At 41.9% G+C, this 25,741-nt stretch overlaps 1 protein-coding gene across 2 annotated transcripts in view; it reads left to right on the top strand.

Annotated features, from left to right (window-relative positions):
• Positions 1–657: 657 nt before the first annotated feature.
• Positions 658–25,741, top strand: part of itih2 (inter-alpha-trypsin inhibitor heavy chain 2) — a 56,315-nt gene continuing 31,231 nt past the window's right edge. The window contains exons 1-9 of one of the 2 annotated variants that reach the window (XM_068059514.1): positions 658–840; positions 3,793–3,870; positions 9,782–9,814; positions 11,231–11,403; positions 14,355–14,459; positions 14,672–14,834; positions 16,256–16,363; positions 22,735–22,863; positions 22,963–23,079. In XM_068059514.1, coding sequence (XP_067915615.1) covers positions 751–840; positions 3,793–3,870; positions 9,782–9,814; positions 11,231–11,403; positions 14,355–14,459; positions 14,672–14,834; positions 16,256–16,363; positions 22,735–22,863; positions 22,963–23,079 — 996 coding nt within the window. In that variant the 5' untranslated portion in view covers positions 658–750. The remainder of the gene's footprint in view (positions 841–3,792; positions 3,871–9,781; positions 9,815–11,230; positions 11,404–14,354; positions 14,460–14,671; positions 14,835–16,255; positions 16,364–22,734; positions 22,864–22,962; positions 23,080–25,741) is intronic. The other variant, XM_068059515.1, reaches the window with a different exon arrangement.

Here is a 25,741-nt window from a genome sequence, read left to right as displayed (position 1 = left end):
TGCTAATAGAAATTAGTAAATTTTCAGTGTAACAGGACCTGCCATCTGGTAAGCTGCCAGCAGAATGATTGGAAACCATGGCACCTTTTTAAAGTGAAAAGCAGTAGAAGTGTGTAGAGTAAATTAACTGTTTTTATGTAACACTTTTCTTCCATAACTGTGCATCAGGGAGAACAAATTTACACTGAAGAGGTAATTTTCCAGATTATAGAACCATATATTTATATATATAAAGTGTCATTGAGATCATGCTTACCTGGAGTTCAACTGGGATCTAAATAGCCCTTGAACCAATAGAAGATTTCTTGAGCAATGTTGAGTTGCTTGTGTTCTATCTGGCTACATTCTTCATTGATTACATGGCATGCAACATTATTTATAGCACTTGTACAGTAGGATTCCCTCATTGATAGAGGTAGTTTTATTTAATTTTTTGAATATCTTAGTTTCTAATCAAGCACAATAACAACGAGCCTACAAAGCAAAAACGGGGAAAAAAAAAGATCAATCAGTTTTTCAGTGGTTATCATCCAAAGGTACAGAGAACATCATCCTGTTTACACAACCTCTACAGCTTATTTGCAAGTTTGGTAACATACTCAGTACAAATATTGACCATAGCTCAGGGCAAAGTATTCAGTGAACTCAAGGAAGGAACTTCAAATGTAACTTTTCCAGTTGTTTTGCCTGAATTTATAAGCCAGCCCTGTATCTGGTGTTGGTAGCATCAGTGTGGGAACATCAGGCAGCATGAAACACCTCATCCTCTTCATCTGGCTCTTGCTCATGCCTGAAGTACGAAGTCTTGAAATAGTTGCAGGCGACTTTTCTGATGTAAGTGTAAGTTTCCACATTGTTTGGCAGTTGTTTTTCATTTTAAAAAGTTTGAATTTGATCATTAACATTGCTTATCAAACATTGCAAGCTAAACATATGACTTAAAGGTTCCATAATCTTGCTGTGATCTGGGAAACCAAACTAATTTACAAAACAATGATGCACATATTGAATTCAACCTTTTCTCTTGAACTATATTTTACTTTAATTGAGTATGCAGCGTCTTACAGGTAAATTATACCCATATCCTTTATTACTTTGACTAGTGTTGTTTTTCAGTAGCTAGTTTTTTTTTTATTCATTCACAGAATGTGGGCGTCATTGGCAAGGCCAGCATTTATTGCGCATTCCAAATTTCCCTTGAGAAGGTGGTGGTGAGCCACTTTCTGGAATACAATTGAATGACTTGCTATGACATTTCAGAGTCAACCACATCGCTGTGGGTCTGAAATCACATATAGACCACAGACTGAGTAAGGACAACATATTTCCTTAATAACAAAAACAGAAAGTGCTGGAAATACACAGCAGGTCTGGCAGCATCTGTGGAGAGAGAAATTGAGTTAACGTTTCAGGTCTGTGCTCTTGCATCAGAACTTCCCTGAAGGATATTAGTTGGACTTTTACAACAATCTAGGAGTTTCATGGTCACTATTACTGAGACTAGCCTTTCATTCCAGATTTATTTAATTTACTGAATTTAAATTCCCCAGTTGTCATGGTGGGATTTGAACACAGTCACCAGATCATTAGTCCAGGCCTCTGGATTACTAGTCCAGTAACATAACTACAATGCTACCTACCGTTCCTTGTAGTTTGTAGCACAAAAACAAAATATTAAAATTATTAAATATATATTATTGGAATGGGTTACATTTTTTTATTACTTGAGAGTCTGGGGATTAACATGGGCTCCTCTGATTGCATTTTCTCAATTATTTTTAAACCTGCCTGGTGCAAAAGTCTCTGCATTGGGGGCAGGGATTAAAAGGGAGGTTACTTTTGTTGGGATATTATTGGGCTCATTTATAAATAATGATGATAACATTTACTTTACAAAATGCACCATTCACATTGCACATGTTGACAATATTGTGATGAAATTGTTGCTGAGCTTTTGTAGGCCAGTTCAGTTCCTTAAACTACGATGATGCTTCTTTTACAAAGGAGGAGTTCGCTAGGTATTTTCTATTATAGTATACTCAGACTTCGTCAATGGAACTCAGTAGAAGTCATTCCTGAGTTCACTTTGGATTTGGAGACTCCATTTACATGGGTATGTCCATAACCTAAACTGAGCTGCTGGGGATTCCCTTGCCGGTGGCACCATGTTTTATGATAATGTAAAAAGTTCACTTTTATTAGCTTTAGAAATATTTCTAACTTTATCCCCAAGAAGGACAAGCGATTGGAACAACATTTGACATTTAAAAATGTTTATTCTTATTGCGACTAAGCTTTACCCTTTCGAACCCAAACTGTAGAAGATCTTCATTACACTGAAGCTTAAGGTCTGAAAGCACCAACGTCTGAGTTAGACAGGTGGGTCTTGAGATTGCTTTGATCTGTGATCAACACCGAGCTCGCACCATCTTCAGATCATGCAGGAAGGTATTTTAGGACACTAAGGGAATCAAGGATTATGGGGATAGGGCAGGAAAGTGGAGTTGAGGTAGAAGGTCAGCCATGATCTTAACAAATGGTGGAGCAGGCTCAAGGGGCCGAATGGCATACTCCTTTTTTTTATGTAACCTATGATGAATGAATGTCAAAAAACAGACACTTGTGGTACATCTGACAGCCTTAAAAGGGGCTTTGTGATGTGGGCCACCATAATACTACATAGTGATAATATGGATTGAAAAGTTCTCCATCCAGTTAGGGTCATTCGTAGACATGTCGTGAGGAAGCAATCAGGTACAATTTGATGAGGCACTATTTCAGCTCAGTAAAAGAGATCACCTTAGAAACTGCCTTTTCATCAGGAATGTAACAATTCAATTCCGGATTTTCAATTTTCCACTCAGGCCAGCCTGTGATTTTCTACCCAATCACTTCAGTGGATGAAAATGAAAGGCTAGTTCATGCAGAGGTCAAAAAATCTGGCCTAAAGAATCTCAAATATAATTTATGCATCTAGTATAAAGTTCTACCATGTCAACTAAATTGGATATTGGACCCTTTATTTGTAATTTGATTTTTTTTCCCCCCTCTTTTCCACTCCCAGAGCAGACGTTAGGCTGGAAAATCTGATCCAAACCAAATTGTTGCTCTTTTGTCAATGACTGATTCACCCTCTGATTTTCCTTCCCTACCTAATGCTATCACATTATGTTTAAATCAACTGATGTCCTGACAGCTCCTAAGGTAAAGACTGCTTTTGGAGCAGTACAGACCAGAGAAGTGCCAGGGTTGACTTCAGGGATAGTGATGAAGGTATTACAAGGTGATGCACTGGAGGTGGGAGCTGTGCAACATCAGCATGGTAATGGTTTTTCCATGACTTACCTTCCCCTGTATGAGGAAAGTCACAGCATCTCCTCTCTGCATCGAGACCTCCGAGGAACTTGGGGAAGAAATCAGACCTGGATCCCACCAACCAGCTCTACAAGCACCAATTTTAATCCGCCAACAAGAATGGTTCCTCGAGGGTTAAAAGAGAAGCAAAGTACTTAATTCCCCATTTGTGCTGGACTCCTGCCTGGTGCCAGTTTAACTTCTGAATTTTGGGAGGTTCTTACCACAGGCAGGAAAGGGTCTTAAAATATGCAAAAATCTGAGTCCTATCATGTAAGTAGGATATCACAAAAATAGACTTTGCTGTATGCTGAAGTCTAACGATTATTACAGTTGTGACATTGATTTAACAATGTGTTAATGAAACCTGTTCTTAAATAATAAAAGACCTATGTTGTTATTTGACCTCAATAACAAACTTACTTCTTTCTGTATCAGCACATTGGCGTTCCTGGACCTGGTGAGATTACAGATGGTCCCCCTGCAAACATAAACAGATATGATAGACGCCATAAGGTACGGCTAAATCATTGTTTCTGACAGCAGATTACTTCAGTAATATATTGGCATGAAAATTGTCTGGATGGATCAATACCTGCTGGCATTAATCACTGAGGGTGTTGAAAAAAGTTTGATGCAACTCAAAATTTTCAATAACTCTCTGGGAGAAGAATGTTTCTTGTCACCATGTGCAGTTACATCCAAAACTTTGTAAAAACTTTGAAAAATAATATAATTGTGATGTTGCTACACACAGGGAGTAGGGAAATAATTCCACACGCGTGTCCACTAAGAACATAGGAAGTAATATTACATTATTTTCCAGGACAGATTATTAGTGTGTGTGTAATGGGTGTTTATGTATCTTTTCAATTTTCCTACCCTTTTTCCTTCTGCTCGCTTCAAGGGGCTGACTCTTGAAGGAAGAACTTGCATTTATATAGCAACTTTCACAACCTTAGGACATCTCAAAGCACTTTATAGCCATTGAAGTACTACTAGAGTGTAGTCACTGTTATAATGTATGAAAACACCGCAGTGAATTGCACACAGCAAGCTCCTACAGACAGTAATGAGTTAATGAGTTTTCTAGTGATGTTGGTTAAGGAATAAATATTGGCCAATATACCAAACTGAACTCCCCTCCTCTTCTTTGATTAGTAGTGAGAGTGCTGGGTAGTTTCATCAGTGTCATTACTGCTGCTAGAATTTATTCCACATTTATTTAATTACCTGAATTTAAGTTCCCCAGCTGCCATGGTGGAACTCGATCTCATGTCTCCAGATCATTATTCCAGGCCTCTGGATTACTGGTCCTGTAACATAAGCACCCTTAACACACTCTTTGGGCTGAATTTTATGAGGCCTCCGGTGTCGAGGGTCATGGGAGGTGAGGCCCAGAAGGTTCTTCCAGGAGAGGCCCACCATGAACCCCGTGCCGAGAAGGGCCTGTCACATTTTACCGGCACCAGCAAGGCCTTGGTGTGCCCCCACCACCACCCCCCCCCACCCCCGCTGAGGGGCAGGGCCTTCATTTGTATATTAAAATCAATGGAAATTAAATCAACTTACCTTGTCCCAGCGGCTGTCCCACACCGATCTTACAGCCTCCGGCCGGAAGTCCCACACCTTCAGAACACTGTTCAGGCATGACACTGGTGGATTGGGTGGAGGAGTGAAAATTTCAGGACGGTGGAGGGGGAGAGGGGTGAACTATTGTAATTAGTTGTAGGAATGGTGGGAAGGGATTGAGGGTCAAAGGTGCTGAAGGTGGGGGGGATGCTGAAAGGTCCGCATATTAAAAAGTGGTTTTCAGTGAGCAAAGGTCATTTTATTTATAGTGAACTCAGTGGGGGATGTGGAAGGGGATTCAAAGTTTAAATAACATTTTATGTTCAATTTTCGTCCAGTGAGACCTTTAAAAATTTAAATTAAACTGCAGGGCTTGAAGCCCTTTAACAATTGCGCCAGTGACTGCGCGGTGGCGCCATTGCTGGAGACGGAATGGCCACCCCCTCTACATCATCGGGGGCGGCCGCTCCGCCCCCTCCATTTAAGTGAGCCCCCGTGTGAAATATCGCAGGGGCTCAGCGACGGCCACCGACTTCAAAGTGCCCTGCCATGATTTGCAGCGTGCTAATAAAATTCAGCCCTTTCTATTAGAACACTGTTTTACAATTTTTATTAAGAGACAGCAGTGGATTTTATACAGTGTTCTTTCAGCTCTAGGATCTTCTGTGCAAATCGATCATTCACTGTTGCGTTCCTAGTATTTGAGTGTTGTGCGTAAGGACTTTATGTAGTCTGGACCCAGTTCCTAGTGGGTTTATGTGCAGTCATAAAATATCACCATAATTTTGTACAAATTGGCTCTAAAATTAATCAGCTTGTCAATGTTAATGTGCAATAATGGAAATGAAACAAGGTTCTCATTGGTATGGCATGGGTACAAAACTGAGTTATGCAATCAGGCGCTTTGTTAGGGCAGAGTACAGGTGTGCTCCGCATTTGTTCTTTTCTGTATTGTTACGACGGAGGTGGGAGGAGTGCACTGTTTATTCTAGTTCCACTTCTTCACAGGTCACAACATATATTTAAGTTTTTTCCCAGTTACCAATACAGTCAATCGAAGACTCTACTTTTATTCCAAAATGAAACACACCATCCAGGTTTCTGTAATAAACAACAAAATTATCTGTTTATTATAAAACGAGTCTGAAACAGTAATGAAGCAAAGCATTAACACACAGATTGAAATATAAAAGTTCCCTTTTTACCTTAGCCACCCACCATCCCCACCCGCCCAATACACACACACACACACACACACACACACACTGGTTAACCGAAGAAATAAAGAGATTTACTCTTTAGTGCTCTGTTACAAAAAAGTAAAAGAATACATTGGCCAAAAATACTTGCTAATTCCTGAAGGAGAAAAGAGATGTCAGAAGTCTTTTTTCTGGTTTGGCGTCCCAAATACGTATAGAAGGCTGTCACTGGAATCTTCCTAGAACAGTTCTTGATAGGCGACATTGAAGATCAGTTTGGGCAGGCTTTCCAGGGAAATGCAGTAACAGGGGTTTCAGGCAGTTTCTTACACTTGCTTCTCAGCTTCTCAAGAGATGGAAAACTGGCAGGCTTTTTCAAAGAGCTGGAACAAGGTTTTGCTCCCTTGGCAAGTTTTCTTCAACTGTCTTTTCAAACCTTTGTCCATATCCCAACTCACTGTCCAAAGTGAAACCAAAACTGATGCCACAAGAATCAAGCCTCCTGACCCCTATAAATCTTGACCTATCACTTCTTTGTAAACATCTTTCCCCAAATCAAAAACAACACCTGCTGGGTAATTATTTGAAAACAGGTGCCTTCAAGTAACTGTTAACAATCCAGACCTCTCAGTGGCCTTTGTTAAAAGAAAAACATCCATGGACTCCTTTTCAGTTTTAAAACACAAACCTTCAAAATTTTACCAAAAAAAAATGAATGCACTCATAACAGTATCTAACCTGGAAGTGAGTGCTTGGTGTGGGAAATGGTTATCGAATGGGAAATGTGTTCCATTATCCAACACCAACAGCCTTTAACTTTATGAAAACAAAAAATGACCATCATTATTTTGTTAAATCTCCTTTAAGTGAGACCGAAATGAGTATCATGAATATGAATTGACTAATATTAAGGAGAAACAGTATCTTAAAACTGGCTCACACTTCAGTTTGCATTGATGGGTAGGACAGTGTTAAGAAAGTTTCATCCTTATTGCAGAGAAAATGTCAGTTTTGATTTGCAGGTAATATATACAAATTGTCAACGTTTAATTCTGTTTGATGTAGGTCAGTAAGAGAATGTGCCTTCATCAAAAGGGAAAAACAAAGTTTTGTGATTTCAGTGATGTGCAATTTTGCTTTTTTCTTTTGTGTATATATCCAATACTTTGGGCTTTCAGGCTTTGTGATGTGCCTAACCGTTGGTTGACTGACGTGAATTATCAAACATATGTGAGGGTTTATGGCCTTGCTGATGGAGAGATACGGAGGGGGAAAGTGGGTCAAATGCAAATAAAATATGTTGCTTTTGAACAGTGTGTATCTCAGAGATAAGGGTTTGAATCTGAACTGAAAGAGATGGAATGAAAGTCGCCTATGTTGTCTGTTAAAGGGCCTGAGTGATTTGAGGTTGGACAATTTTTGATAGATGAATCTGTAAACTAAACAGGCTTTGTTGGTCTTAAGTCACCATCACCACAAAAAGTGAACCAAATCTTGCTGTAGCGGGGCATCACGTGGTGTGCGCCATGTTAGACTTTTCCCTGCACCCTTCAGCTTGAATATAATTTGTGCTGTAATTTCCTGGAAGTGCAAGCTGATAACAGCACAAGCAAACGGGCATCTGGGACTTAAGTGAATGACCAAATCAACACTCTCCTTAACTGATGAGATTTAAGGATTGAGAAAGGAACAGTGGAATGCTGGAGAAGGAGAATGAGTTAGAATCAAATCAGACATAGAAAGAGAAATAAAGAGAGGGAAAGAAAGATTGGAATAAGAGAAAGAAAAAAAAGAGACGGAAAGGACAAGTATGAAAAAAAATGCTAATGTAAAATGTGAAATTTTTTGGAATCTCTAAGAAATTACTACATAGAGGAATGAGACTCAACAGCTTAAATTGTTCCATTTCTGGGCCAGAGGATTGATTGGCATTGCATTGGCAATTATCACATCATTTAAAGGTACTTACACTGCCAGTTACAAGCCCTAAATTTCTGTAGTGATTTAATGGGCAACTAATGTGCAAATCCAGCAAATTCTTAAAAATAACTGGGAGGCTAAAAGCGAGACACCACTTGTGTGTAGCAAATGGCGGAGGTGTGCAAATTGACCAACAGGTTCTGATGATTCGCAACTCACAACACATTGCTTCTTCCCCTGAATTGGCTGGCCAATATGTACATTATTAACGCTGTGCCTTGTGATCTCGCTGCCATTTTTCCAGGAAGCTTTGGCCCAACAATATTGCAGAACCAGAGACTGCTGTCTTTTCTTCATAGCAGACTGGCTGAGAAACAACATATACCAAGCCAGCAGTTACATCTCTATATGTTGCCACAGTTGTGTCCTGGTAAACACAAGCTGACAGATGCACTTGAGTGTGCCATGCTAGGTTCCCACCTGCCAAGAATGAGGCACATTAATTTTGTCATGAACATCGATTTTAAATTGTTACTGGAGTGAGGGGAGGTCTTGTTGAACAGATCAGCCATGCTGGAAAAGACATTTGCATATTAACAGACGGAGTTGGAAGAACAAAGCAGGCATTCCCTAACATTCAACCCTCAATGGACTTTTGATCACCAGACTTTGAAGGTGGGGGAGCTCACATTCCAGGTTGACTACTCAGATGACCAAATACACAAACAAACGTGGTCAAACCAGCTAGTCACATGACTAACCTGCTGGGCAACCTGAGTTTTTTGAACTTGTACGAACAGTTTGGGCATAAAGCTGTTTGCTCCTGGACTGAGAGCTCTCTCTCCTGTTTGCTCCCATCTCTTTCTCACATCTCTGAATCCACTGAAGACACATGAACCCCAAGAGAGAGAGAAGTCTCCTACAGTGAACGAGGTTTAAGAAGAATATTGGGCCCCAATGAAAAGCAAGATCTACCTACAATCAAGGACTCTACAGTGAGCTTGAAGAACCATAACAAAAACTCTTCAGATATTGCCTCAAACCTTTCCACTTTATTTTTCTTCTGCTCTTTTCTATCTCTATTTGCATGTGTGTATCGCCTATACATGCTAGTATGGGGAACAGTGTGTATCTGTTGGCATTAACCAAATTAGAGTTTACGTTTACGTTTAATAAATATCAACTTTTCTTCTTTAAACCTAAGAAAGCCTGTTTGTGCTGGTTTCTTTGCCTTATAATTGGAAAACGGTGAACAAAAAATCACCAAGGGGGAGCTAAAAACACGGTGTGTTTAAAATCAAACCCTGTTACATTAAGACCAGGTGAAGGCTGAAAGGGAACCCTAGACCCCTTTCTCGCCTGGTCGTAATAAGTGTTTCAGAAAAGGAACCCTCTGCTAATTTAGCCTGGCCAACACTGATAAGCCCCACCCATTATTTAAGCCTGAATGCAAATATCAACTTTGGTCTTTGAATCAAGAGCCCTTTGCTCAAGCATCATGACATTTTAATCCATAGAATCGAATCAGCAACATTACTGCAAACATTATAAAATCTCCCTGACATTGACCATTGATGAAGAACAAATAATGTTCACAAATTAATAAAGTACCTTTTTGATTAGTTAATACTTGTCTTTATTCAAATAATAACATTTTACAGCGGCATGAGTGAGTTAAATTTTCTAAACATGAAGAAAATATTGTTTTACTGTTGCTTTATTTTTGTATTTGACAGAGAAGTGATGACAGCAACGAAGAGGATGATGAGGTGGGATCACTCTTTCTTGTTATGCTATAGTGTTTGAAATTGCTGACCAGCTTAACCATTATCTCTCTACTGACCGTGATGTTTACATGACTAGTCGGTTATTGACATCTTTCTTTTTACTGACACTTTACTTTTGTAAATAATTTATACGTACACGTTTCATAAGTTTGCTAGTCTTTCATCTATCACTGACTGTGATCCTTTGTTGAAAGATTAGTTAGGTTGATGAATAAATTGAAATAGCTCCTTAAGATAGTTTTCTCCCCCATCACATAAGTCTAATTATCTTCAGCCAATTTGTTTATGTCATATACCTCTTTCAGAGATCAGAAGATAGTTTTGATGAATGGATGGATGAATGGTGAGTAAATGGATAGTGGAATGGATGGATGGATCTGGCAGTAGCTGAGCATGTGGGCAGTTAAAATCACCCAATTTACTTACCCACCCTAAAGCAGATGGGAATTGACAGGTTTGTATTTTAACCTGCTCAGCTGAGCCGAATCAACGCCAACTGGTCCCAATGACATCACTGGGAACTGATTGCAGTTTTTACTGGGTGGCCTGAGTGAGTTTCCCCACCAGGCTAACCCAGCAAAGGGCAATTAGGCTAGAAGAGGAAAAAGGTAGTTGGTTTTAAAAAAACATTTCTTGTGGGACCAGAAGGAGCAGGAGTGATCTGCCAGGACCCTTACAGAAAACGGAGACTTCACCTGTCGTGGTCTTATCCCCACACCCCCAACCACAGGACCCCGGGGAATGGCCCGACAGCCGAATCCACCTCCACTTGCCCATCAACCACAACATCCAGCTCATGCAATTTTCTACTGCTTCCCGACGACTTCCCACGTGGAACATTAGGATGTTGGGCATGGAATTTTAGGGAAGCAGTGCTGTGGAAATAAGCTGCGTCTCATTCTGTTGCTGGTAGGAAATTAACTCGCTAGTGCAATTTCCCGCACAGAAATCCCCTGGCCTTTAAAATCCAGGTCCTAACATTTGACCACTGGGACCAAGGTGCAAGTCTAGGCAAAACTGCTGATTGAAATATTCTTGCTTTTGCCAACAGCAACAAGTCTATGCTGAATGAGTTTGGACAACGTTAACACACTAGGTAAAGGAGCACAATACTAAACACCTATATTTTGGCACTCGATGTTCATCTCATTCAGAAAGTGTATATGGATAGCTGGGCTGGGAAAAGATAAAATCTCTCAAGAGCAGTTGAGGATGCAAAATGCTCAGAACTAGCCAGAAAGGTAAAAGCATTGCACTACATCTTCTCCATGCTATTCCTGACCCTGGCAATGAGTCTCCGGAGACAAAGTATTTATTTTAGTTTAAGAATTTTCAGATAATGTCCTGAGTTACAGAATAACAAATGTGTTTGTTAAAACCCCTTGTTTTGTCAAACAGGAACTCACTGATGAGCAAATCACCATACACAGCTATAAAGTTAAATCCATTATCACCTCACGCTTTGCTGAAACAGTCTTCAGCACTAAGGTAGTGAACAAGGAATCGAGTGCACAGAACGTGGTATTCAACGTACAGATTCCCAAGAGAGCCTACATCACAAATTTCACAATGTGAGTACTCGAAGCAAGAGAAACTGTTCGTTTTAATAGCTCCTGGTGGATACTTTCATAAACTGGGAAGTACACAAAATGCACAGCGAGTCCTCGGAATCTAACATTGCGACCCTTCACCAGAACTCAATTTTTCTCTTTCAGATGCTGATTGACCATTTTTTTTTCCAGATTTGCATCATCGCCAGCTTTTCTTATTTTAATCTGTTCATCAACCAATACTAGTCAGTCAGCACCTGTAAGAGAAAATAGGTTAACAGTTTGGACGGGAGTTGCAGAACAAGAAACAGCCATGTAAACAGAAGTATGCGTATCGGCGTGCGTGTCTATAAATTTTGTAATATATGCTTTCAGATTAGAGATACAATTGCACAAACAGTTCAGGAACAGTTTATCCTAATTTTCCAGGAGGGACAATAGTAATCGATTATAGGAGTATAGGAGTTTCTTCTACCTACCCAAGGAGTGTTGCAGCCAAATGTATTGCCCCTGCTACTACCTCAGCTGAAATTTATGCTCTGATAATGAAATATAGGGATCGATAGTTAATGTGGATTAGTACACAATGTGGTCAGAAGTGGTTGGTTACTCAGCGAGAAAGAACCGGGTTCGACGAAAATGACTCTGGAATCCAAGATTTGTTCCAAAAGATAAGCTCCTGCTATACAAGGTGGCAAGTACTGACAGAGAAGACCCAGAGTTCCGCAGACAGCAGCAACGTGAGACTTTTTTATGAGTCATTGAGGACCATTTACGGACTGTCCCACCTGACACAGGCACCACTGTGATCTTCTGATGGCACAACCTTGCTCACTAACAAAGAGACCAATCGTGACCCGATGGTCAGAGCACTTTAGAGCCTCTTCGGGGATGAAAGGACGATGCAGGAAGCTGTGATTGTGAGAATACCACGAAGGGAAACACCCGATCTGTGAAGAGATGGCGAACGCTATAGCACTATTGAAATCCCGCAAGGCCCCGTGAATCGACTGGGAATTCCAGCAGAGGTCTACAAGCAAGGAGGAGACGCACTTCTCGACAAGCTCACAGAGCTGTTTATGGCTTGCTGAGAGAAAGTGACAGTGCTATAGGACCTTTGCAATGCAATGATTGTCGCCCTCTCCAAAAACAAGGGGAAAAGTCAGACTGCTCAAATTACAGAGGGATTAACTTGCTCTTCATTGCAGGCTAAATCTTATCAAGAGTACTTCTAAACAGATTTGTACAAACGATTGCCGAGGAAACTCTCCCTGAGAGTCAGTATGGATTTAGGACAAGCAGAGGAACCACGGATATGATCTTTGTACTGAGACAGATCCAAGAAAAATGCAGGGAACAGAACATGGGCCAATATGTTTCCTTCATGGACCTCACAAAGGCCCTTGACACCATCTGCCAGGATGGACTGTAGGAACTACTGTATAGACTGCGTTGCCCACCTAAGTTCCTGGAGATACTCGGAAAGCTGCATGTAGGATAGTAAGGTCAGGTGAAACTGAATGGAGCACTTTCTGACAGCTTCCCTGTCTGCAATGGTGTAAAACAGGGGTGTGATCTTGTTTCGACCCTTTTTTCCATCTTCTTCAGGATGATGCTTCAGGGGGCTGAGAGAGATTTGCCAGAGGGTATTTAGATCCACTTCCAAACAGATGGCAGTCTTTTCAATCTACAACGACTCTTGGCGCTTACAAAGATCACAGAAGTCCCACATCTTAAAACTTCTTTTTGCTGATGATTGTGCCCTTGTGGCCAATACACAGGAAGCACTAAAGCTCATCGTGAACTGTTTCTCAGAAGCAGCAAAGACATTCGGCCTGACCATCAGTCTGAAGAAAACAGAAATGCTGTTCCAAACCCCACACCATGAAAATGACAACTCACCTCAGATCAATATCGATGACGAAAGCCTCAACACTGTTGATCAATTCACGTATCTGGGCAGCGTTATTTTAAACAATGCCTCCATCAGTAAAGACATTGACAATCGCTTGTCCAAAGCCAACAGCTCTTTTGGCTGCCTCTCTAAATGAGTCCAGAAAAATCACTCCTTGCGTATTTCCACAAAACTCCAGGTATACAAAGCTGTTGTTATTAATAGTCATTCTACAGCTACAGGTAAAGCTGCCAATGCACTGCAGCTGAAACCAATGCTTGCATTTACGTTTCTGTGTTAATTGGATCTTAATATCCAAATAAAACAACTGCAGAGCAAGGGCAAACTACACACTTATAAACCAATTTGGTCTAAGCTGCTTGCACTAGGGAAGTTATCCATGCTGTCCTGGCCAATATTTATCCCTCAATCAAAAAACAGATTATCTGGTTTTGGAGCTTGCTGTGTTTCCTATGTTACAACAGTGACTACACTTCAAAAAAGTATTTCACTCGCTGTAAAGTGCTTTGGACAGTCATGAAAGGTGCTATAGAAATACAAGTCAGCCAGTCTTTCTAAGCCATGCAGACCAGAAAATCCCAGGTTTGATCCATAGGAGCACCATTATTAAAGCCCTGGGATAGTGAGGGGAATAAATAGGCAGGGTTCTTACTCTTGGACTGGATTGAGACAGGATTCCAGTTGATTGTGATGCCCTCCAAGCTTAAATAACTTGCCCACACTCACTGTGAATACTTGCACATGAGTCACTTAGGCAAAGTGTTGGATGGCATCTGATATCTGTGGACCTGGTCTCCAGCCAGAAGTTTGACCCTTCAGGAGAAGGAAGAAAATGGAGAGAAAGAAATGCAGGCATGTGTCATGAACTTCACAGTCAGCAGCTGAAGAGCATTGCTAACACAGGTCTGGCAGCATAGCTCCAGTCTGTACTCTTGGTCAGGGATGCTTCATGGTTCAAGGTAACTATGAGACAGGAAAAATGGGAGAAGTTATTAAGATAATAAAGTGCAAGAGAAACCTGCAGAATTAATTGATGTGCTTTCCATCTCACATACAGGACTGTGAATGATATAACATTTGTTGGATCAGTGCACGAAAAAAACGTAGCCAGAAATCTTTACGCACAAGCAAGAGCCCAAGGAAAAGCTGCTGGGATCATTAGGTGAAGTTTTCTCTGATTTCTTTTTCTGTATTATGCACTCTATTGAAGTACTGGATCCCTCTGTTGGTTAGGTGCTGAACTGAAGTGTCAGTCTCCAAACCCCAACAACAAAATGTTTCTCTTCTTACCGGTGTATATTTTTAGGTGCCAAATAAGATATCAGCTGTCAAAAAAAGCCTGTACAGTAATTTATTGATGCTTTCCATGTTTAGGACATCTGCCCATGAGATGGAAAGTTTTAAAGCTGAAGTGAATGTACCTGGAGGGAGCAAAGTCAGCTTCGAACTGTACTGCCAAGAACTCTTACAACGTCGACTGGGGCTTTATGAGCAGACTGTTGTACTCCACCCAGGCAACTTAGTGAAGCAACTCCAGGTACATCTGTTAGTCCTGTTAGTCTGATAGTCAGTACTGCGCAGTCTATGGGTTTCACTCTAACTGGGTGGCAGGTATTATCTCCAAGAGGATCACTGCCTATTTGAATTCTACAACCTGGAGATTGTTCCCACCTCTCTCTCCTCCTATAAAGTCCCTTCTTAAAACCGAACTTCTTTAGCCAAGCTTTTGCTCACCCTTCCTAATCCCTCCTTCTTTAGCTCAGCATCTATGGGCCCGATTTTAACTCTGCGAGTGGATGGATTTTGAGTAGGTTAAAATCCCAGCCATTCTCTGATTCTGCATCTGTTAAAAGTGTTATATAAATGCAATTTGCCTTGGAAGATATACTTTTCTATCCAATGTAGTGTACAATATATTATCAGAGTCTCTGATTTACAGCTATTGTACAGGTTAAATGTTATTTTCTTTACAAAGTTCTGTGGAAGTGCTGTAAGTATTTTGGGGTCAAATTCCATGATTGTGTATACTTGTGTGGAAAGAGCAAACCTTAATTGTTCCCAGTTGGTTTGTCCCACCCCAATTCATTACATGTCTCTAAGCCTATTGCGAATTTGAAGCTGGTTTTCATGGTATGCACATTTTTATACCGCATATGATAATTGTGCTCGCAGCTGCAGTCAACAAATGAATTAAAAATAGCACTGAAAACTGGCAGACACAGGACTTGTGAGACAGGGAAAGGTTTGAAGGTGTGTTCAAGTGAAGGTTAGGCCAGGGCAGTAATCCTTCATCCACCCCTCCACCCCCAAGACAATGAGAGGAAAAGAACCCCATGCTGTCCGATCCTGGACCTCCCCAAAGTTACCGAACCTGAGGATCTATTCAGACGGTGCTGCCTGTCATTGACTCAGCAGTTTCTATGTGACTGCAAATACGTGGATCTCTCCATTTATTGCAGTTGTCTGTTGGGTGCAGGGCAGGTTAGCAGCTAAGCATTTCAACCTTTGTCCAAATTCCGGACTACCCGCAAGCAATGCCACAGGAGATTCACTAAAATAAATCGATATTGTGACTCACGACATTTCAGTGGCTAAGTGTAGCACATGGTGTGGCACTGAGACATTCTGAGCAGGAGGGTCCCAGATTTTGTCTCTGATCTGTGCTGCATTAGCCAGTCTCAGCTCAGACACCAATGGGAACATTGTAACTGGACTCAACATCGCTGGACTAGGAAGAAAAAAATAATTAGGTTTCCTGCTCCCGATCCTTACATCATGCTAGAAATACATATATGTGGACATCAAGTCAGAACTTGATTGTGTTGCTGTCCATAGTTTAATAACCTGATTGTGTTTGTGCCCAGCAAAAGTCATCACCTTCTGGAGAGGAAAAATAAAAGATTTGATATCATTAATTAATCAATCAATCTCTTTTTAAAAAATCTATTTTTCCCTTAGGTTGATGTCTATATATTTGAGCCACAAGGGATCAGCCACATTGAAGCACCTAATATGCTTGGAGCACAGTTTGATGGGCTCATCCGGATAACTAAAGGAGAGAATAAGGTAAACAAGAGTTACAGCTTCTATTGGTTTTTTCTAGAGAACCATCATGATGCATGACGCGTCCTCAATATCAAATAGCAGAGATCAGAAAGCAGTATTGCACTTGTTTTGTATGTTCTACCTAAAGGCCTGAACTATAATTTCTAGCCCATCAGAATCCAATATTATATAGTGGTTGACAGGGCCCTCAAATGTGTCCAGCCCATTTCCTGTACCTCTATCCTCACCCCTTCCCCTCCCTCCCAGAACTGCGACAGGGTTCCCCTTGTCCTCACTTTCTGTCCGCTCAGCCTCTATATCCAAAGGATCATCCGCCGCCATTTCCACCACCTCCAGCGTGATGCCACTATCAAATGCATCTTCCCCACCCTTCCCCTGTCAGCATTCCGAAGGGATCGTTCCCTCCGTGACACCCTGGTCCACTCCGCCATTACCCCCACCACCTCGTCCCCTTCCCACAGCACCTTCCCCTGCAATCGCAGGAGGTGTAATACCTGTCCATTTACCTCCTCTCCTCACTACCCAAGGCCCCAAACACGCCTTTCAAGTGAAGCAGCGATTTACTTGTACTTCTTTCAATGTAGTATACTGTATTCGCTCCTCTACATTGGGGAGACCAAACGCAGACTGGGTGACTGCTTTGCAGAACGCCTCCGCTCAGTCCGCAAGCAGGACCCCGAGCTTCCGGTTGCTTGCCATTTCAACACTTCCCCCCTGCTCTCATGCTCACATCTCTATCCTGGGATTGCTGCAGTGTTCCAGTGAACATCAACGCAAGCTCGAGGAACAGCATCTCATTGACCGATTAGACACATGACAGCCTGCCGGACTGAACATTGAGTTCAGTAATTTAAGAGCATGACGGGACCCCCATTTTACTTTTATTTTTAGTTCTTTTTTTCTTTTTTTATATTTTTGTGTTTATTTTATTTTATCTTAGTTTGTTCAGTTTGCCTACCCACTGTTTTTTTTCATGTTTGTGCTTGTGGCTGTTCAGTTTTCCATCCATTAACATCCTATTTGTACTAATGCTTTGTCTTTCAACACACCATTAACTTATTGTTTGCCTTTGCTCCGTGACCTTCTGGTCGGTTATTCTCTGTGACCTTGTCCTATTTACACCTTCTTTGTTATCTCTTGCCCCACCCCCACTTTACTTGCTTAAAACCTTTCACATTTCTAATATCTGTCAGTTCTGAAGAAGGGTCACTGACCTGAAACGTTAACTCTGCTTCTCTCTCCACAGATGCTGCCAGACCTGCTGAGTATTTCCAGCATTTCTTGTTTTTATTCCAATATTATAACACCGATTTTCCATTTATCAATGAAACTGGCTCAATGCCATCACTTCTTCAGTTGCTCACTGTGCACAATGCCTTACAAGTGCATTCAAAACACAGATTAAAAAATGGGAGTATGCAAATGCCAGAAAAGTGAAATGAAAAATAATGCAGAAATGTCTGGTGGGTGAATCAGCATCTGAAAGAAATGAAATGGCTAATGCTTCAGATATAACCTTCCATTAGAACCATTTCTCATGAAGGGTCCAACTGAAATCTTAACTGATCTTTCGCTCTCAGATGATGACCATTGTGCACTGCATTTTCAGCATTCTGCTTTTGCATTTAAAAAATGCTAGTTGTCTTAAACCCAATTATAATTCATGAGCTCTAAGAAGCTTCTGCAATGAATGCCAGCTCTGTGTTACAAGCTGGGGTTGCTATTGTACTGGCTCATGTGATAAGACCAACTGGGTTATCATCCTGTCACTCTCTGTTGCACACGGTGCTTAAAGATAATGCTGATTGTAAAATGCTAGTCCCCTGCATCTCTACATGTAGTCACAACTGGTTTCATGACTGACCAATGACAGAATTCTCATTGATAGTATTTGGCCCAGTCTCTGTCCCAAACGGCACACTACACCACTAGTACTTAAAGGGACTTTATTAGTGCTGCAGATGGAATAATTTGATTGATCCCTTTAAGAGACCTTTGTTACACTGGATTTGGGTACTCATTCTCACAGCTGGCAGGAGCTGCAACTTCAGACATAAATGCCTGATTCACACTTGCAAATAAGTTTAAATAAATAAATTAATTCTCTATTCCAGTTTACTCTCGCCAATTGTAATGTAGAGCTCCGAATCTTTTACTTTTTCAACCAATACATAACCTCTTATGTTCTTAAATCTCCTATCATTGTCCCCTATTAATTTTATTAGCATATTGCTTCTCGGGCAGAGACTGCTAGAACGGGAGAACGGGCAGAGACTGCTTGAGTTGTGTACCTATCATAACCTCTGCATCACCAACTCGTTCTTTCACACTAAACCCTGTCACCAGGTTTCATGGAGGCACCCTAGATCGCGTCGCTGGCACCAGCTAGACCTCATTGTCACAAGGCGAGCCGCCTTAAACAGTGTTCAAATCACACGCAGCTTCCACAGTGCGGACTGCGACACCGACCACTCCCTGGTGTGCAGCAAGGTTAGACTCAGACCAAACAAGTTGCTTCATTCCAAGTAGAAGGGCCACCCGCGCATCAACATGAGCAGAATTTCTCACCCACAGCTGTTACAAAAATTTCTAAATTCGCTTGTAACAGCCCTTCAAAACACTCCCACAGGGGATGCTGAGACCAAGTGGGCCCACATCAGAGACGCCATCTATGAGTCAGCTTTGACCACCTATGGCAAAAGTGCGAAGAGAAATGCAGACTGGTTTTAATCTCATAATGAAGAGCTGGAACCTGTCATAGCCGCTAAGCGCATTGCACTGTTGAACTACAAGAAAGCCCCCAGCGAGTTAACATCCGTAGCACTTAAAGCAGCCAGAAGCACTGCACAAAGAACAGCCAGGCGCTGCGCAAATGACTACTGGCAACACCTATGCAGTCATATTCAGCTGGCCTCAGACACCGGAAACATCAGAGGAATGTATGATGGCATTAAGAGAGCTCTTGGGTTAACCATCGAGAAGATCGCCCCCCTCAAATCTAAGTCAGGGGACATAATCACTGACCAACGCAAACAAATGGACCGCTGGGTTGAGCACTACCTAGAACTGTACTCCAGGGAGAATGTTGTCAGTGAGACTGCCCTCAATGCAGCCCAGCCTCTACCAGTCATGGATGAGCTGGACATACAGCCAACAAAATCGGAACTCAGTGATGCCATTGATTCTCTAGCCAGCGGAAAAGCCCCTGGGAAGGACAGTATTACCCCTGAAATAATCAAGAGTGCCAAGCCTGCTATACTCTCAGCACTACATGAACTGCTTTTCCTGCGCTGGGACGAGGGAGCAGTACCACAGAACATGCGCGATGCCCATATCATCACTCTCTATAAAAACAAAGGTGACCGCGGTAACTGCAACGGGCAGCACAGTGGCGGCACAGTGGCGCAGTGGTTAGCACCGCAGCCTCACAGCTCCAGCGACCCGGGTTCAATTCTGGGTGCTGCCTGTGTGGAGTTTGCAAGTTCTCCCTGTGTCTGCGTGGGTTTCCTCCGGGTGCTCCGGTTTCCTCCCACAAGCCAAAAGACTTGCAGGTTGGTAGGTAAATTGGCCATTATAAATTGCCCCTAGTATAGGTAGGTGGTAGGGAAATATAGGAACAGGTGGGGATGTGGTAGGAATATGGGATTAGTGTAGGATTAGTATAAATGGGTGGTTGATGGTAGGCACAGACTCGGTGGGCCGAAGGGCCTGTTTCAGTGCTGTATCTCTAGAAAAAAAAACTACCGTGGAATCTCCCTGCTCAGCATAGTGGGGAAAGTCTTTGCTCGAGTCGCTCTAAACAGGCTGCAGAAGCTGGCCGAGTGCATCTACCCTGAGGCACAGTGTGGCTTTCGTGCCGAGAGATCGACCGTTGACATGCTGTTCTCCCTTCGTCAGATACAGGAGAAATGCCGCGAACAACAGATGCCCCTCTACATTGCTTTCATTGATCTCACCAAAGCCTTTGACCTCGTCAGCAGATGTGGTCTCTTCAGACTACTAGAAAAGATTGGATGTCCACCAAAGCTACTAAGTATCATCACCTCATTCCATGACAATATGAAAGGCACAATTCAACATGGTGGCTCCTCATCAGAGCCCTTTCCTATCCTGAGTGGCGTGAAACAGGGCTGTGTTCGCGCACCCACACTTTTTGGGATTTTCTTCTCCCTGCTGCTTTCACATGCGTTCAAGTCCTCTGAAGAAGGAATTTTCCTCCACACAAGATCAGGGGGCAGGTTGTTCAACCTTGCCCGTCTAAGAGCAAAGTCCAAAGTACGGAAAGTCCTCATCAGGGAACTCCTCTTTGCTGACGATGCTGCTTTAACATCTCACACTGAAGAGTGCCTGCAGAGTCTCATCGACAGGTTTACGGCTGCCTGCAATGAATTTGGCCTAACCATCAGCCTCAAGAAAACGAACATCATGGGGCAGGACGTCAGAAATGCCCCATTTATCAATATTGGCGACCACGCTCTGGAAGTGGTTCAAGAGTTCACCTACCTGGGCTCAACTATCACCAGTAACCTGTCTCTAGATGCAGAAATCAAGAAGCGCATGGGAAAGGCTTCCACTGCTATGTCCAGACTGGCCAAGAGAGTGTGGGAAAATGGCGCACTGACACGGAACACAAAAGTCCGAGTGTATCAAGCCTGTGTCCTCAGTACCTTGCTCTATGGCAGCGAGGCCTGGATAATGTATGTCAGCCAAGAGCGACGTCTCAATTCATTCCATCTTCGCTGCCTCTGGAGAATACTTGGCATCAGGTGGCAGGACCGTATCTCCAACACAGAAGTCCTCGAGGCGACCAACATCCCCAGCTTATACACACTACTGAGTCAACGGCGCTTGAGATGGCTTGGCCATGTGAGCCGCATGGAAGATGGCAGGATCCCCAAAGACACATTGTACAGCGAGCTCGCCACTGGTATCAGACCCACTGGCCGTCCATGTCGCCACTTTAAAGACGTCTGCAAACGCGACATGAAGTCCTGTGACATTGATCACAAGTCGTGGGAGTCAGTTGCCAGCGTGCGCCAGAGCTGGCGGGCAGCCATAAAGGCAGGGCTAAAGTGTGGCGAGTCGAAGAGACTTAGCAGTTGGCAGGAAAAAAGACAGATGCGCAAGGGGAGAGCCAACTGTGTAACAGCCCCGACAAACAAATTTTTCTGCAGCACCTGTGGAAGAGCCTGTCACTCTCGAATTGGCCTTTATAGCCACTCCAGGCGCTGCTCCACACACCACTGACCACCTCCAGGCGCTTACCCATTGTCTCTCGAGATAAGGAGGCCAAAGAAGAAGATTGCTTCTCAGCAAACTGTTATAAACCCTTTAAAAGGAAAATGCATGAAATAGTCTGGCATTAAAAGAAATATTTAAAAATCCTGATTATGATCCAAATTTCCATCACTACAGGAATAGATCAAGCCCAACATGTTTGTATTAAAGACTCTCATTGACTGTAAATTTTGATTTAAAAAAAAAATCCTCAATTATCACAGTTTGATTGAATCTTGTATATTATACCATGCAAATACTTTATGTATAAGGGATTGGACAAATTTTTACTTTTAACGCAGAACCAGTGGTCAGCACAATTATTGCCCATCTGTTGTTGCTGCCATGAGACTTGAATATTCAGGCCTGATTTGCATTGCTGCAGCAAGTTGCATGCAAAATACTAGAACCCTGATGCAGCTCACAGACTGGGGAACACGGGAAGTCAGGCCATTCCTACATGGAGCCATCGGCCTTCAGGCGGGAAAGGCAATCCGGGGAAGAAGTACCTGCAGGCCGGAGTATTTTGGTAGCACGCACTTTGCCCATTTGTATGATAAAATTGCATTTGGGGTCCTATATACAACACAGGATCCCAATTTGCACCTTAAAAGCAGTAGACCATCTATCTAAAAACTACTACCAAGATGGCAGTGCCTGGCATGCCAACGTGAATGGGACAGTAATTAATCTGGCACCAATTTCAGGCCAATGTTTGTACCAGGTGGTTATAGTTCAAATCAGCCCTGTTGAATCCAGATATTCCTCATAGCCCAGGTGCCTTCAACCCATACAAAATATATTAGGTGAACTGCTATTGTCCCTGGCAACTTTAGTTCCAGACATCTGTCTGCCGAGCTACCTCCAGAATATGTTATTCTGTCAGTAACTGTTTTGATTTTAACCTTTTTGTAAAGCCTGTCAAAGTGTCAAATGCAACAGGCCATGGTGTAATGAAATTATTTGATGTGCTGGGTGAAGGAGAAAAGTTCACCATCACAATATCTCCCAAAATACAGCCCAGAGACCAATGCTAGATTCAACTTTGAACGCCATTACTTTGAGAGGCACTCAATTCCAATTTGTATTTTTAGGCTCATGTTTCCTTCAAGCCAACTTTCGACCAGCAGCGGAAATGTCCAAATTGTTCAGACTCTGCCATTGATGGAAGCATTGTTGTGAGATATGATCTGAAACAGGAGCTCAATGGTGGAAACATTCAGGTTACATTTTGTTCTTGTCTGATTTTTTTTTTGAAGAACAGTTCACTGTCACCTATTTTGTACTAAAGTGTTGCTAATCTTTTTTCTCTCTTACTGTAGGTTTCCAATGGTTATTTTGCTCATTTCTTTGCTCCAAGCAACCTTCCCCCTATTCCCAAAAACATTATCTTTGTCATTGATGTCAGTGGCTCAATGTGGGGAATTAAAATGAAGCAGGTAGGCCTTTTTGCTTCAGTGATATTGCTACAATTTGCTAAAGTGGTGCAGCAGATCCTTTCATCTTGTTTTGTAATCCAACATCTCAAAGGCTGACAAGTTTCTATGTCATTCTTTTTATGTCTCCATGGCTCATTCTCAATTAAGCTATACTGGCCATATCAAAACCTCTTCTTTGTTCCACACAATATCCCTGTAATCTTTCAAATTTTGTTCAGCCTTCCAATAGCCTTTGTTGCTAGGGTCGGTCTAATTTTCTTCTGAGGACTTGTACCCTGTGACTCATGGATCCCAAACAGCAAAATATACTGAAGCTGTGATCTTTCAGTATGTATTTGTACATGAATTCCTGTTGATATCTAGTTGCTACATTCCATTTCTTTAGTTTCTTGTGTGTTCAACTTGAGTCCATAATAGCTGCTTACAGTCACCAACTTGTTCACTAGTTTCTCTAATCCTTTTGTATTTTCAACTTTAAATACATCATCTGCATACCTTAGGTTATTACAGTTTCTATTTCTGACTTTCTGTATGCTTCCTTGAAAGAGGCTCCCTCAGATTGAAAAGTTAGGAGAATATATCCTTGTCAAACAGCTTCCTCCATTCTGAATTCTTGTGTGTGTCCATTTGCTGTTTTCATGGTCGCACTGCTTTATGTCATTCCCTCCCCCTCTTCTTTTGCTCTTCAGAATGATGAAGCAGTGAGAAAGCAAGGGCTTCCCTACATCCACAACAAAAGTGAAAGGCAATTCTGCCGTCTGGTACAGTTGAAATCAGGAGTTCCCCAAGTGAGGCATCCTGGGAAGACACCCATATCACATTCTGTGGTACAGCATGTTGGATCATAACATAAGAAATAGAAGCAAGAGTAGACCACATGGCCCATCGAGCCTGCCCCGCCATTCAATACGATCATGGCTGACCTTAGGCTTCAACTCCACTTTCCTGCCTGCTCCCCATATCCCTTGATTCCCTGAGAGACCAAAAATCTATCTATCCCAGCCTTAAATAATTCAAGGTTGGAGCATCCACAACCCTCTGGGATAGAGAATTCCAAAGATTCACAACCCTTTGAGTGAAGAAATGTCTCCTCATCTCAGTCCTAAATGATTATCCCCTTATCCTGAGACTGTACACTCGTGTTTTAGATTCCCCAGCCAGTGGAAACAACCTCTCAGTGTCTACCCGATCCAGCCCCTTCAGAATCTTGTAAGTTTCAATGAGATCGCCTCTCATTCTTCTAAACTCCAGAGAATATAGGCTCCATTTGCTCAGCCTCTCATCATCGTGTCATACCAGCAACTAATCTAGTGAACCTTGGCTGTACTGCCTCCATCATTGCTGCAATGCCACTATCCTTGTGGAAGATTGTGGCCCTTAATAAAGTTAGCAAACAACACTACTTTATAGTGTTAGGCGCGGCACCTTCAGCATTTCCATTTTGTTGTACCTAGTTTAGCTTCTATACATTTAAAATCATTACAAGACTTCTAACCAATTAGAAATTTTGTCTGCTGGCCTCAGATGATATCTTTAGTAAAGAGTGATGTGTCTGGAATGTTAAACACTTTCAATGCCAAAACAAACTCTCAATTTCATGATGAAGTACCTAATTACGAATATAATTATACTTAAATGACTTGTTATATGGAAACAATTTATTTTTTAAAACTAAGATATATTTAATGCCATATTTTTCAGCTTCCTTATGAGTGCTCGAATAGATTGGCTTACAGTTCAAGATCACAGTAGGATTCTTGGCATAGAACTATATACTCCATGTGTTACTAAATTACACTTTAGAAAGAAAGAAAGACTTGGACTTATTTAGCACCTTTCGTGATCACCGGATGGCTCAAAGTGCTTTACAGCCAATGAAGTACTTTTGAAGTGTAATCACTGTTGTAATGTAAGAAACACAGCAGCCAATTTGCACACAACAAACTCCCACAAAGCAGCAATGTGATAATGACCAGATTATCTGTTTTAGTGATGTTGGTTGAGGTATAAATATTGGCTAGGACACCGGGGATAACTCAAATAAAAGCAAAATACTGCAGATGCTGGAAATCTTTAATTTATTAATAAAAACTGCTGGAAATACTCAGCAGGTCTGGCAACATCTTTAGAGAAAATAACAGAGTTGATGTTTCGAGTCGGGCGTGACTCTTCAGAAACTCCCCTGCTCCTCTTTGTAATAGTGCCATTGGAACGTTTACATCTACCCGAGAGGGCAGACTGAGCCTCAGTTCAAAGTCTCATCCAAAAGACAGTACCTCGGACAGTGCAGCACTCCCTCAGTACTGGGGTGTTAGCCTCAATTTTTGTGTTCAAGTTCTTGTGTGTAACTTGAACTCACAACCTTCTAACTCAAATGCAAGCATGCTACCAACTGAGCCACAGCTGACACATCAATTTTATAGTCATTATAATAGGGATCTAATAACATGCTTCTAATTTACAGAAATTTGAATGCTTCCATCCCTTCCTCCCCAGCAGTGCCATATTTAAACCCAAGAATAGCAGTCATTAATATAATTGCTCACAGAACAACTTTTAGGTAACACTGCCAATCCGTTTTACAATTTGCATCTATACTCAATTTGCATTGTAATTCAGAGTTCCCTGTCCAGGTGTTATTTTTGTAAAATATTTAAACAGG

The sequence above is a fragment of the Heterodontus francisci genome, chromosome 27 (genome assembly GCF_036365525.1).
Source record: "Heterodontus francisci isolate sHetFra1 chromosome 27, sHetFra1.hap1, whole genome shotgun sequence".
Lineage (NCBI taxonomy): Eukaryota > Metazoa > Chordata > Chondrichthyes > Heterodontiformes > Heterodontidae > Heterodontus > Heterodontus francisci.
This window is presented reverse-complemented; position numbering and strand designations above follow the sequence as displayed.